At 54.6% G+C, this 12,113-nt stretch overlaps 1 protein-coding gene and 1 long non-coding RNA gene across 4 annotated transcripts in view; one reads left to right on the forward strand and one right to left on the reverse strand.

The window, feature by feature from the left end:
• Positions 1-7,866: 7,866 nt before the first annotated feature.
• On the reverse strand, positions 7,867-8,847 carry LOC115070114. Its single transcript, XR_003849306.1, has 3 exons — positions 8,709-8,847; positions 8,474-8,567; positions 7,867-7,994 (listed from the first exon to the last, which is right to left on the reverse strand). It is a non-coding gene; the product is annotated as an uncharacterized LOC115070114 (long non-coding RNA).
• The window catches only part of Tfap2a (transcription factor AP-2 alpha), an 18,434-nt gene continuing 14,450 nt past the window's right edge, over positions 8,130-12,113 (forward strand). Inside the window, exon 1 of one of the 3 annotated variants that reach the window (XM_029562843.1) lies at positions 8,130-8,419. In XM_029562843.1, coding sequence (XP_029418703.1) covers positions 8,185-8,419 — 235 coding nt within the window. In that variant the 5' untranslated portion in view covers positions 8,130-8,184. Of the gene's footprint in view, positions 8,420-8,653; positions 8,906-12,113 lie in introns of those variants that run through there. The other 2 variants (XR_003849305.1, XM_008831628.2) reach the window with 2 other exon arrangements.

A 12,113-nucleotide genomic window follows, 5' to 3' on the forward strand; every position in this document is an offset into this window, starting at 1 on the left:
AATTATTGTGAAAAGATCTTGGAAAAAGCCCCTCAAAAAAAACGGTGTTGGTTTTTTTTGCTTTTTTTTTTTTTTTTTTTTTTTTGGAAAGGCAAAGCAGAGGCGCCTGAGTGGAACCTCCCGGGCACCCCAGTATGTGGGCTTGGCTGCAAAAGTCATCTCTCACCTTGCTTCAGACCTGGCAGAATGTGGAAGAAGATCCCAAGGATGAGGAATTACTGGGATGGCTCGTAGCTCCTTAAGACATCAGCTTTTCCATTTTTGCACCATTCCCTAGCCATTTGGTGGGTACCACCTGTCTCTACCTTAACCCTCACCCCTCCAGGAGGGAGCACACAGGGTGGAGAGGAGGGTGTTAGGTGAAGGAAGTAAAATCTTGGAGCACCAGTCAGGAATATCCTGAGTGTCTCTCTGGACACCTGCATCTGAAGACTCTAGATAACACCATGGGAGTGAGGGGGCTGCAGGTGGGCCCATTGCAAAGAACCTAGAGAGATTCTGCACCTTGCTAGGTCCTGACTAGGCTCCTCTTTCACCCCTCTCCACCCCCTCCCGGCTCCAGAGCCCAGGGTACTCTTGGTCTTTCTGGGCCTGTCAGGACATGATGGGACACTACCTGGCCAAGCATTTTCTCTGCAAGAAGATTAGGAGTCCCTTTTTCTTCTGCCCCCCCCCCCTTTGCCCCCACACCACCCGATTCTCTGCTAGGGTTTTGCTCCCAGGCAGATTACTTTATGACAGGGTGTGATAAGTGGTGATTTTGTTCTTCTTTTGATGGCAGAATTGCTTTGTAAACAGAAGCACAAACTCGTTCCGATAGTGGTTCCGCACCAGTGCGCGGCGGCAGCCCTGGCACAGCGGGCGGCAGAGACAGCGGCTGCACCTGTCGCCCAGGGCCGAGAGGGCCGGGAGGCCGGGCGTGGAAGGGCTACATAGACCAGCGAAGAGCTCTTCCGGGCTGCAGGGCATTTCTAACCTCTGGGCCTTCTTCTCTTTGGTTACACACAGAAGGCCTTCTGCACACGCTGGCTCTCCTCTAGTACCCCGGAGTTTCAAAGTGGAACAACTTTTTTGTGCTCCGTCTCCCTGGGCACCTTAGCAAAAAAGATTTACCTTCTTTTTCCTGTAATTACCTGGTAATTCTATTCTTTTACCTTACTCTTGTGGGACAGACCAGAGGGCTTTAGGGCCCTGGAGACCTCACTTCCTGGTGAAGGCCTCAAGTGCAATGGCAAAATGCCACTAAACTCACCTTTTTCTTTTCAGTATCTCTACCTGGCTCAGCCCCTGAAGACTAATTTACTAGTCAGAGGGTTAACGAAGACCCAAAGTTGAGTTGAGCTTTCTCTGGTCCAAAGGCAGCAGGGAGGATAAATCACTGCTGGGGAACAGAATGATGCAAAGGATCTGCCCAGGGGTCCCCGACCTGCAAAGGAGAAAGAACCGGAGGTCACCACAGCAGTGACTTCTGGAGTGGTCCAGACTTGTGGATCACAAGCGCTGGGAGTCCAGTGCCAGATAGTCAAAGTGGAGTGAGAAAAAGTCGTGGTAGCTCCAGGGTGGATGAGAGTAACTTTAAGAGCTTATTTCCATTTTGGTTTGGAGGCTGGTGGTATTAACAGGAGGGCCCTGGGAAAGGAATGGATCTACCTGTATATCTGGCAGAGCTGGAGCTCAGCTCTACCCAAAATAGGAGTTGCATGTTTCCAGAACATCTTCCGTTTTACCGCAGCTTGGAGAGCAGGCACCAAGAGTTTGTGATGGATGCTGAACCCCAGGCCCTGTTACCTTAGTGGAAGCATCTCCGCAGGTCGTATAGAATAATCGCTGCTCTTTTCCAACTATCCTGGGGAAAAAGCACATCTCTGTCCAAGGAGGCCTAAGACTGTACTTCCAGAGGCTTTTTCTATACTGAGAAGGGTCATCAAGGGCAAACTGTGCCGAGATACTTGGCGCTGCTGGCTCTCTAGGAGGGCTCCTCTGAGCCTAGGGTGTGGGAGGCAGCTCAGGTCCCCGCCCATCAAGCCTGCCAGGCACCGGGGTGTCTGAGTCCCTTTGAGCAGATAAGAGGGAGCTGGAAGGGGGTACAGGGGTGGAAAAGTTGTGAGACAGGAAGGGGGTTATCTGGGGACTAGAGGGGATGCAAACCTCCAGGGGGCCTTGACCAACTTCCCAGCCTAGGTGGGTCTGGGGAAAGGAAAATGAAACTGATGTCATTCATCTTGAGTGGAACCAGTCTTGGGTGCTATAAATGCAAAGGGTGCGTCCCCGGAGCTACCCGTGGACCTCCTTGACAAGGCTCAGTAACCTCCAGAGTTCTCACTGGTGGTCAGGTAGTCCACTAGCTAAGCGATTTTGCTCACATTCTCCTACTGGGTTCTCACCAAGTACCCACCTTACAAATGAGGAAACTGAGGTTCAAGCAAGTTAAGTAACTTGCTCAGGATCACACAGTCAGCAAACACAAAAGAAGACAGAGTGGAGTCGAAGTTTTATGTGCAAACTCAATTGCAGCTTCTTTTTCTTTTCTCCTTTCCCTCCATCCGTGCTCCTGCATCTGAACAAGTTTCCCCAGGGCCCACGCCCTTTGATTTCCAACTCCCCTGCCTTCTTTCAACCGCGGTTGACTTGGCTTGCCTCTTCCGGCAAGCATCACCTTGCTCTTCAACAAAAAAATACCCTGGGTGGAGATGGCGCTCCTTATGCCCCACCCGGCCCTGGCACACGCGGGTTTGCCTTTCCTTACCCACTCCCGGGTGAGGAATGATTCCATTTATGCTCCTGAGAGGCGGGATTGGTAGGACCTGAAACTATTGTTCACTTGTAAGCAAGCACAGCGCCCCCCGTGGGACCCACAGCGGGCTGCAGACAATCCCTCCTTGTGCGCCTTGGTCTCTAAAAAATTAGATTTCAACAGTTTTCAAAAAGCCGAGAAGGTTCAGTGCAGATATTCATGAGTTTAAAACACCATTTGACTATTAATTTTTGCTAAAACAAAAGAAAGGAAAAACAAACCCAAAAGTCTACCTACAAACAAACCTCAAACTTGTTGAGCAAGCAAGGTTTTAAGAACGGGTCCAAGAAAGGTTCCAATCAAGTAGAAAATCGGCACTGAGATCAAAGTCCAGTAGATTTAAGGATGATTAAAATGCTGAAGGGACTCCAAGGAAGAGGCTGCCACCCCACCCCTAGAGATTCAGGCGGGGTGCACCATCTAGGCAAGCCCCCAACACCCTAGGAATGAAAGGAGGAGTTTTGGGGTGAAAACGACTTCTCCACTGTGCAGTTAGTAGTTGACCTTTTACACATATTTGCTGACATGTCAGAGAAATGATTTGAAACCGGTTCTTTGTTCTTTTCGAAGCTCAGGGAGGATGAGTCTGTCTCAGGTGCTCCAGGCTGGAGCTCCCGACAACTCGAGATATAGGGGCCCCGGGGAAAGGGGCTGCCACAGTCACTGTGGGAGCAGTTTCCCCCCTTTCCCCAAGAATATTCTAGCCCTGCTCCCGGCCAGGTGCGATCACTGGGGGAGATGAGCTTCTTGGGAGCCCTAAATCCTGTGGCTTCTTTTAAACTCCTCTCTAATTAGAAGCAGCTGTGAAGTCACGAGCGATTTTATCTGTCATGGGAAAGCAAACCCTAACCCCAACTTCAGCTGCCCATCCCAGAGCCACCAACGCCCCATAGTCCCTTTAAAAAGTGTTGAATGGGAAAGATAAAGAGCCAGAGGGGCGTGGGGGAGGGGCGGGGAACCCTGAACTGGGGTAGTGGGCTTTACATTTGTGTTAGATAAGTGTGTATGTGTGCATATGTGTTTGTAAGTCTCTCTCTCTCTCTCTCTCTCTCTCTCTCTCTCTCTCTCTCTCTCCTTTCTCTCTCCCCCCATGGGAGGAGACTAAATCTAGGGGACAGAACTGAAACAGAATTGCGAACGTCTTCACCTACTGAGAAATACTTGATGTGGATTCTACCTCACAGGCCGCCCGGGGGGTGGCAGTCAGATCCGTTAAGACGGGCAGTGCCCAGGACCTTAAGGGGAGGGGGCGAAGGCTAGGACCTGTCTGACGGCAAGCGTCCAGGTGCACCCGGCCTCTGCATTCTGCCCCTTCTCCCAGTCTTGCCCATCCCCCACCCCATCCCCCACCTCTAACCCAAAAGTTCCGGGGGCAAAGAAGCCTTGGAATGAGTTTGCAGACGTCCCCACTACACGAGTGCTCAAACACGCGCTCATACCCGAATGGGGCTCAGAGACCTTTTGCAGTCAGTCCCAGGCTTCGGTTCCCCGGCCAGGGACTGACCGGGAAAGCGGGTTAGGGCTGTTGGGAAAAGCTGGAGCTGATGGCGAGATTGCTGTGGCTATAAATCCATCACTTCCCAGGTCAGCTCCGAGAGGTGCAGGGACTGGGGCTGGCGGAGTGAATTCCTGGGCCAGCGCGCATGCGTCGGCAGGTAGCAACCCAGCTCTTTATGACCAGGTGAGATGTTGGTGAGCAGGTAAAAAAAAGGAGGATTTGCCTAAGCGATTCCAGGGAGCGGGCCCGATTGAGCCCTCCAGCCCATGCCCGGCGGGGACCGGTCGCCAGGAGCGCCAAGCCGCGATGTCGATACTTGCCAAAATGGGGGACTGGCAGGTACGGGGGTTTGCCTGGACTGGGGCTGAGGTGGGCGGGGGTGGAGCGGAGGAGGGGGCCAGGAGTGGGGAGGCGGAGAAGAAGCGCTGTGGCCCTGGGCAGGGGAGTCGTAGGTGAGGCACGCCTGGCAGCGCCCAAGAGTGCTCCCGGGCAAGAGGACAAGAAAAGGCTGCGCGGGCGACAGCCTCAGCGCTGGGGGCAAAGCGCGCTGCCCTCAGGGCTCTGCGGAGAGAAAAGTCCAGCGCACGCTCCACAGGTGGCCCCTGGGGTCACTTGTGGTTTGAGTTTCAGCCATTTTCCCACCCCCACCCCCATAGAAACTTAGGTGGATGACTAATTAAGAAGTGGGGAGGACGCAGAGTTAGGGGTGTGGGTACCCTGCTCGCTCTACACCCAGGACTGTGCACCATGGTGGGGCTCTGGTGCACCTGTTTCGCTTGATATCCCCGAGCTTTGAGCTTTGGGGACCTAAGGTGTGGGCCACATGAAAAGGGGCCGGGGTGGCCTTGTCGTGCAAGGGAGCATGTTCCCTTGAGACTTAGAAGAGTTTGTCCAAAGTTTGTTATTTTCTCAGTCGTCTTCCAAAAATGGAGTTTTGGCCTCTTGGGCTACAGATTGTGGGTGATCGCAAATTTGTGGTACTAGTGCCTGCCAAGGGCAACCCTTCTAGGCCGCGGTACCCCAAGGCGGAGTAGGAGATGGGTCCTGCCTTTCCCGAGCCACAGACCCAGAACCCCTACCCGGGAACTGGCAACCAGCCCTCTTCTCTGAGCTTCCACACATTCTCCCTCCGGGAGACAAGAATGGCTCTAACCAGGTTGAAGTAGCACCAACGCCTTTCCCCTGTCGCGTATTTCATAATCGGAACCGCGGGGCCCTCTTTTCTCCCCAGTCAACTGAGGCCTGCTTAGGGTGAGATTCTATAAGCCACAAGCCTGAGGGGCAATTTGAACCAAAGTCTTCAACCTTCCCAAAGAAAACCGAGAAAACTGGAGGCCCTGCCCCAGTTAGATTTTATTTTCTTCTTATTTTTGCTTCAAACTTAAGTCATTAACGTCATGAGTAGTATCATCTTCACTACACTCCCTGGAGTTGAAGAAAGGAAGGTCTTTTGCAGGTTTTCCTTTGTATTTATTACTTTTATTTATTGAGTGAATACTTTCATACTCCCTAAACCATACTAAATAAATGCTATTCCTCAAAGTTAGACTGACTTTGTGGTTTAAGGACGAAAGTTCCACACCAATCACAAATCCTAGAATGCAGTCCTTTCTCTCCCCACCCCTGGGGCTCACGGTTCTTTCTTAACTCTATTTCTGGGCACGGAGGATGTGTGGGGGGTGTTCTTTATTACTAAGTTCTGAAGAATTCTGAAATGAGAAGGCCCCCACTGCCCAGGGTCGGCTGGTCTGGGCCTCCAGTGAGACCATCTAAGGTTTGGAAGCCAGGGATTGTTGGGAGTGGGGTGCACCCAGGGCCTGCTCCTGAGAGCTCATATATTGGTTAATGACTGGAGCACCCAATCTGGAGATTGGAGGGAGAATAGCTTTGAGCCCCAAGGGACCAGATTTCTTCCAGGCTCGCGTCTCCCTGAACATTGATAAACAGAACATAAGGTCACTCTGGCCCTGTATTTCTTTGTTTCTCTCCGTGTCTCTGTCTCTGTGTAGTTCATACCCCCAGGTCAGGCCTAGAGTCCCACCTTACCTAACTTTCCGGGTTGGCGCTGCTGTCCAAGGGGACCCAGAGTCCCTGCCCAGCGGGGGCACTGACTTCAATGAAATGAATTGGGGTAATGAAGCTCAAGCCAGAGTGGCTCGCCGGGCTCAGGGGCTACTGGACTGCTCTCTCGGCCTTTCATCAGCGCCCACACTGCGGGCGGCGGCGGCACAGAGCTGGCAGGCCCCAATCAGCACGTCAATGGCGCCCTTGGAGGGAATACAACAACAGTTTAGTAGCCTTCCGCGAGTGCGGAGCCAGAAATCTGCGAGGCACTGGGCAGTGGGGACAGGGGAGAGGGTGGGAGTAGGGGTTGGAAAGGACATAAATCCTTAAATTCCTTCCCCAGTCCACAAACTGAAGGGAAAGAAAACGAAACTTAAGAATTCTCTTAAGTACCCAGGCGAGTCCGCGGGGTATAAAATCCCTGCCTCACAGGCCTAGGATCAGGCCTATAGGTCACCATGTAACAGGCTGTGGCTGTTGCTGGGAAAGTGGTGGGTGCTGGGCCTTAGGCCTTGGGCCTTGGGGCAGCCCTGAAGGGTCTTGCTTGGAAACTAACCATTTTCCCGGCACAGCGGGTGCCAAGCCTCTAGACTCATCAGCCAGGACTTCTTAAATGTGGAAAGTCAGCATTAGGAAGTAGCCAGGACCTCTGGCCAGCTCTAGCCTTACCTATAGCTTTGGGCAGATGGTAGCTCTAGCTATCCTGGGGTCTTGGGAAGAATTGTTCTTCTTCAGGGGTGAGTGGAGATGGGGTGGGACTCTTCCTCTCCCTTGCCTTTACACCACCTGTTAGGGAACGCTTGAATTTGCTGCAGCCTCCACCCCCATGTGGAATTCTCTGTGGAAATTGGGGAGGCCTAGAGATTTTTGAAAAATAGAACCAGATGAATCAGAGGTCTGAGGTGGGACCTACTGTTGTTGAGAAAAGTTTATCACATTTGACATGAGACAGAAGAAAACATTTTTTTAGAGGATTAATGGGTAAGTTTAGTTAGAGAAATCACTCTATTTAAAACTATCATATATTAAGTCTTTAAAAAAAATCTCACTTAGAAGAAAAAACAACTGCTGAAACAGGAGGAAAAAAAAATTATTGTGGTGTGAGTAAGCCCCTGTGTGGAGCTGGAGAGCCTGGAGTGGTCAACTTGGACAAGGGGGTGGTTCCCTGCCTCCAGGTTCCTCCTCAGCCGGCCACTGCGCCGCCAGCGCGCCCGCGTTAGTAACATCAAATCATAAAGGAACTCTTCCTTCTTTAATTAAAAAGGGGAATCTTGGGAAAACTGGAGCAGATTAGCACAGAGAAGAATTGGTTCCCAATGATTTATTTTGATGCACGTATAATACGGCATGGAGATTCGCAGGCGCTCCTGTGTCTGGGTTTCAGCTCACCCCAGAAGCGGCTGTGAGTCTCCCGAGGAGTTCTGCGTTCTTGTCCACTTCGTACCTGGGAAGCCTTAAAGCCCAAACACCACGCTGAATTGTCAGCCGGCCCCAGCTTCATACGAACCGGAGGAAAATCATTTAACCCCTGGAGCTGTCGAGTAACCTCTTCAGGGTACAACTTTTATTTTACACGCAGCAATTAAGAGATCGCAAACCCCAGCCGGGCAACCGGAGCCGTTTGGCAGAATCTCCAACCTAGGGGAAAGCGCAAAGCTAATAAAACTCCCTAGGCGCTGCGGCCGGAGGGGGTAGCTACTGACAGCGGAGGCGATCTCCTGTTGGGCAAAAGTCCTGGAGTGACTACTCTGGTCCTGGTTTGGTGGTTACGTTTCATTGCGAAAGGGATAATGGTTTCTAATAAAATCGGACCCGGCAGAAAGGGCAGATGGATTGTGGCGGCCGCCTCAGTGGTGTTGGGGTACTGGAAGTCAGTCGGTCCCCAGGCGCGACGGCTGGGACCCTGAATAATACCGGGCTTTACAGAAGGCATCTTTGGCGGGCAGGACCGGAAGAGAGAGGAAGAGGAGGGAATGAAATTGGGCCAGGGTGGAGGGCCCCTGGGGTAAAGGACCGAAGCGGAGCTCTGGGAAGGTGTCCTGGGCTACCAGGCAAGCAAGCAGGTATGCTGGCGTGCGCTCTGGGAGCAAGTTCGCGGCTTGAAGAGGCCTTTATACCTGGGTCGGAGCGGACGGCGGCAGATTGTGGTACTGGCGAGCAATTGGACTATTGTTGATATGCTAATGAGGCGATTAGGCTGTTGCTGAAGAGCTGGAAAAGGGAAAAGTTTCTACCATTAGAGGGAGATCTCCGAGCGCACACGGGAGCTCTTACCCTTCTCTCCTCCCTCCTCGCCCTTCTCCTCCTGGCCCTCCTCCTCCTCCTCGCCCTCCTCCTCCTCCACCTTCTTACCCTCCTCCTCCTCCTCGCCCTCCTCCTCCTCCTCTTCGCCCTCCTCCTCCTCTGTTCACTGCCGGCAACCGGCACTTTGCGCTAACCCAGAGAGTAGATCCACTTGGGTGCGAGACGCAGTGGGGCAAATCCGATCACGCCAATCCATGAAAATGCTTTGGAAACTGACGGATAATATCAAGTACGAAGACTGCGAGGTAAGCGCGGCGCCGGCTCAGTCATCCTAGAGGCCACAGGCTGGGAGGCCGAACCCCCCCCTCCCCCGCCACTTGCAGCCAGCTGCGAGATGCGGGTGGGACAAACTTTCACCAGCACAGCACCCGTCGCTCGGATTCTCCCGAAGAACGCGGGGGAGAAGCAGGAGAAAGAGGACATGGAAGCTTCCTTCTTTCACGTCTCTTTTTCCAAGCTGGTGTCCCCTTCCCCCTCCCCCCTTTTTTTGATCACTTTTGGCTGTGCCTGCGAGTAGGACGAAGAGCAAAGCACGGTTTTTTAAACCATTGCTGGCCACAGGGCACGTGCCTGTGCACTCCACGTGCTCCTGTGCAAGATTCTGGGGCCCCAAGTTGGCAGGATGAAAAAGAACAAGAAAGCACTTTCCCCTTTCTACCTCTTTTCTGACGTTTCACATTCCCTCTCTCTCCGTCATTCTCCCCCCCCCCCCTTGTTTTCCTTTCTTACGAAAGAGATTCTCTTGCGTTGGGATACTTCTCTCTAACCTGAGCTGCACCTCCCTGTAAGCCGGTTCAGCTTGGGAACCCACATCCGAGCCACTGAGCTCACTTCTGAGCCTCTGTGTTCCAAGAAGTTCTTCCCCTGCTGAGCAATGGGGTGGACACACCCCATGGTGGTGGTTGGGTGCGGATACTCTATGGGCCTTCGGGGTCTGGGAGAACTGGCCCTTACACTAGCTGTCGCTCAGCTGTGGGGCACTGAGAAATCTGGCGTGGCTGCCTGCCGACCGCCTTCGGTATATGGAGTCTGCCCTGCTCACTGAACGTGCCCCTTTGGAACCCATTTTAAATCCCAGGGCCCCAGAGAGGTACTTTTGGGCCAGCTAGGGAGGCACAGAAAGAGAACCATTCGCCTACTGGGAGGCGGCCTCAGCCTCCCTTTTACAAGCACCACTGAAATGAACTGAGGAGTCTTGGGGAGACAGTGGGGGTGGGAGACCCGTGATTCTCTAAATAACTATGCAGCAGCCTTGACTTCTGCTGGTTCCCCCACCCTCTTTTTCTTGTTGGCCTTTGGAACTGGGAATTCCGGCAGAGGCGTCTGCGAGCGGGCGCAGCCGCAGGAGTCCGTACTAGAAATCACCAAGTGCGTTTATGTGAAGGAAGTGTCACCCACTCCCTCCTCCCTTTCAGAATACTGTTTTTCATCTTTTTCCTTTCGGGCTCCCCGACTTCATGCCTCCCCACCCCCAACCCTGTGGATGGGGCACCGGGTGACATCCGACCGGTAGCAGGCGGCTGTTTGGGGTTCCTGTCTCTCACCCGGAGGGGCGCAGGGACCCCACATTGCACTAGCCGCTTTGTTTTCGAGGCCCCGGAGGCCCTTTACCGGCAGTTCGGGATGCCACTGCGCTTCTTAGGACAGTTCGTTTCTTAGTTGTCTGAGCTTCGGTACCAGCCTGGCACTTTTTACTTTCAAGGAGCTCAAACCTCAGTACTGGCTGCAGGCTCCCTGGGCTGGCAGGTTCGGAACCCCGACCTGGCTCAACAAGCCAAAGGACGCTGGAGGGGGAGGGTGGGGGGTGCACTTGAACCCCGAGAGAGACTCTTAGGGGTGCGTGAGAGTGAAGGGGAAAAGGATATGAAAGGAGAGGGATAGGAGAAAAAATAGTCATGGCTGTTTCAGCAACTTCGGCGGCGGCCGGCTGGCAAGAGCTGGAGCGGGTATTTGGGCTTTCTGAACCGGCTTGGGGCTGTCTAATTTAGCGCGGGCGCTGCAGGGACACGCTGGAGGCGAGGTGCCGCTTGTTCGTACTTCGAGGCGGGTAGACTGGCAGCGGCGGCGCTCGGGCAGAGCTAGCCCTGTCATCTAGGGGGTGTCGGGCGGGAGTGGCTCAGCCAGTCGGACGGGTTTGCGCCTGGAGCCCGGGGCCCTTGCCAGCGGCGCCCGGGCTGGGCCGCTTCGCGTCTGTGCGCGCCCAGGGCCGCGTCCTGGAACCGGGTCTCGGAACCCGGGGTTGGGAAAAGCCGAGATCCGAGCAGCCACAGCCACAGAGCGCACGGCCAGGGTGGTCCTGGGAAGGAAAAGCTCGAGACCAGGCGAAGGACCCAGGCCGGGGAAGCCGGCGGGCTGGTCCTAGGCTGGACACTGGGCCATGGAGGAGCCGCGCGGTAGCCGGCAGCCGAATCCCGAGTTCCAGGCCCGGCTGCGGAGCAGAGAAGCCCGCGGCCGAAGAGCACCGGGAAGCATCTCGCAGGCGGAGAGCCCGCCCTGCAGCCGGACGCGGGTCCCGGGAGCTGCAGCCGGCTCCGCGCGACCCCCGCGGCATCCCGAGGTCTGCCCCAGCCTTTTAGGTCTGATTGTCCTCCCCGGCTTCCTCTCCCCTCAAAAAAAAGGGCGCTCCCTCCTCCCTCACTCCCTCCCTCCCTCCCTCCCTCCCTGCACTCCGCGCTCCTCTCCGCTCGCCCACACTTTCTTTCTCACACACGCTCGCAGACACATTCTCCCTCTCCGCGCTCTCGACCCTCAGTCCGCCGGTCTTCCCTCTTTCTCTTTCACTTTTGCATGCCCTGCAACCTTTTAAAATGTTGCCCCTTCCCTGTGATTCGCCAGACGCCGCGCCGCGGCCCCCCGCGCGCTCGCCCGCTCCCTCTGTCGCCCGCTTTTTGTCTCTCGCGCTCCCTCTCCCCACGTCGGATTTGCTACACTGAGACTCCGGTCAATGACTGCATTGAGGGCCGGCTCCGGCGCAAGTTGCCTCTCCGCTTCACGCTCGATTTCCAGGCATTCTTCCCTTATTAAGTATTCGTGTAATATTAATAGTCATGAATATCTGCTATTAGGAGGCTCCAGGAACGCTGGCCAGCTCGGTTATTAGAAGCTCAAGCGAAGCCGCCGCTAAGAAAAGCGGGAGACACGGATTAAGGAACACACGCACACACGCGCGCACACACACTTTTTTCCTTTTTTGGGGGGGGGGTTCTTTTTCTTTTTCTGGAAAGAACTTTGAATCCCAACCGATCACGGCGGGATAGAGATCGTGGGTTCGACCAGCTGGAGGCGCGGCACGAATCGGTGGTACAAGTTCGGATGGATCCGAGCGGGGCCCCGGCGCTCGTGGGAGCGTCCGCGCGGTGACTGGAGTCCTGGGTGGCGCGGGGCTCTCGGCGTCTTTTGTGTGGGGCGCGCACGGCGCTGCGGAGCAGCCGGGCGCTCCAGGCGTGCTTGCTT

Source organism: Nannospalax galili, unplaced genomic scaffold (genome assembly GCF_000622305.1).
Source record: "Nannospalax galili isolate Female #2095 unplaced genomic scaffold, S.galili_v1.0 scaffold72, whole genome shotgun sequence".
NCBI lineage: Eukaryota > Metazoa > Chordata > Mammalia > Rodentia > Spalacidae > Nannospalax > Nannospalax galili.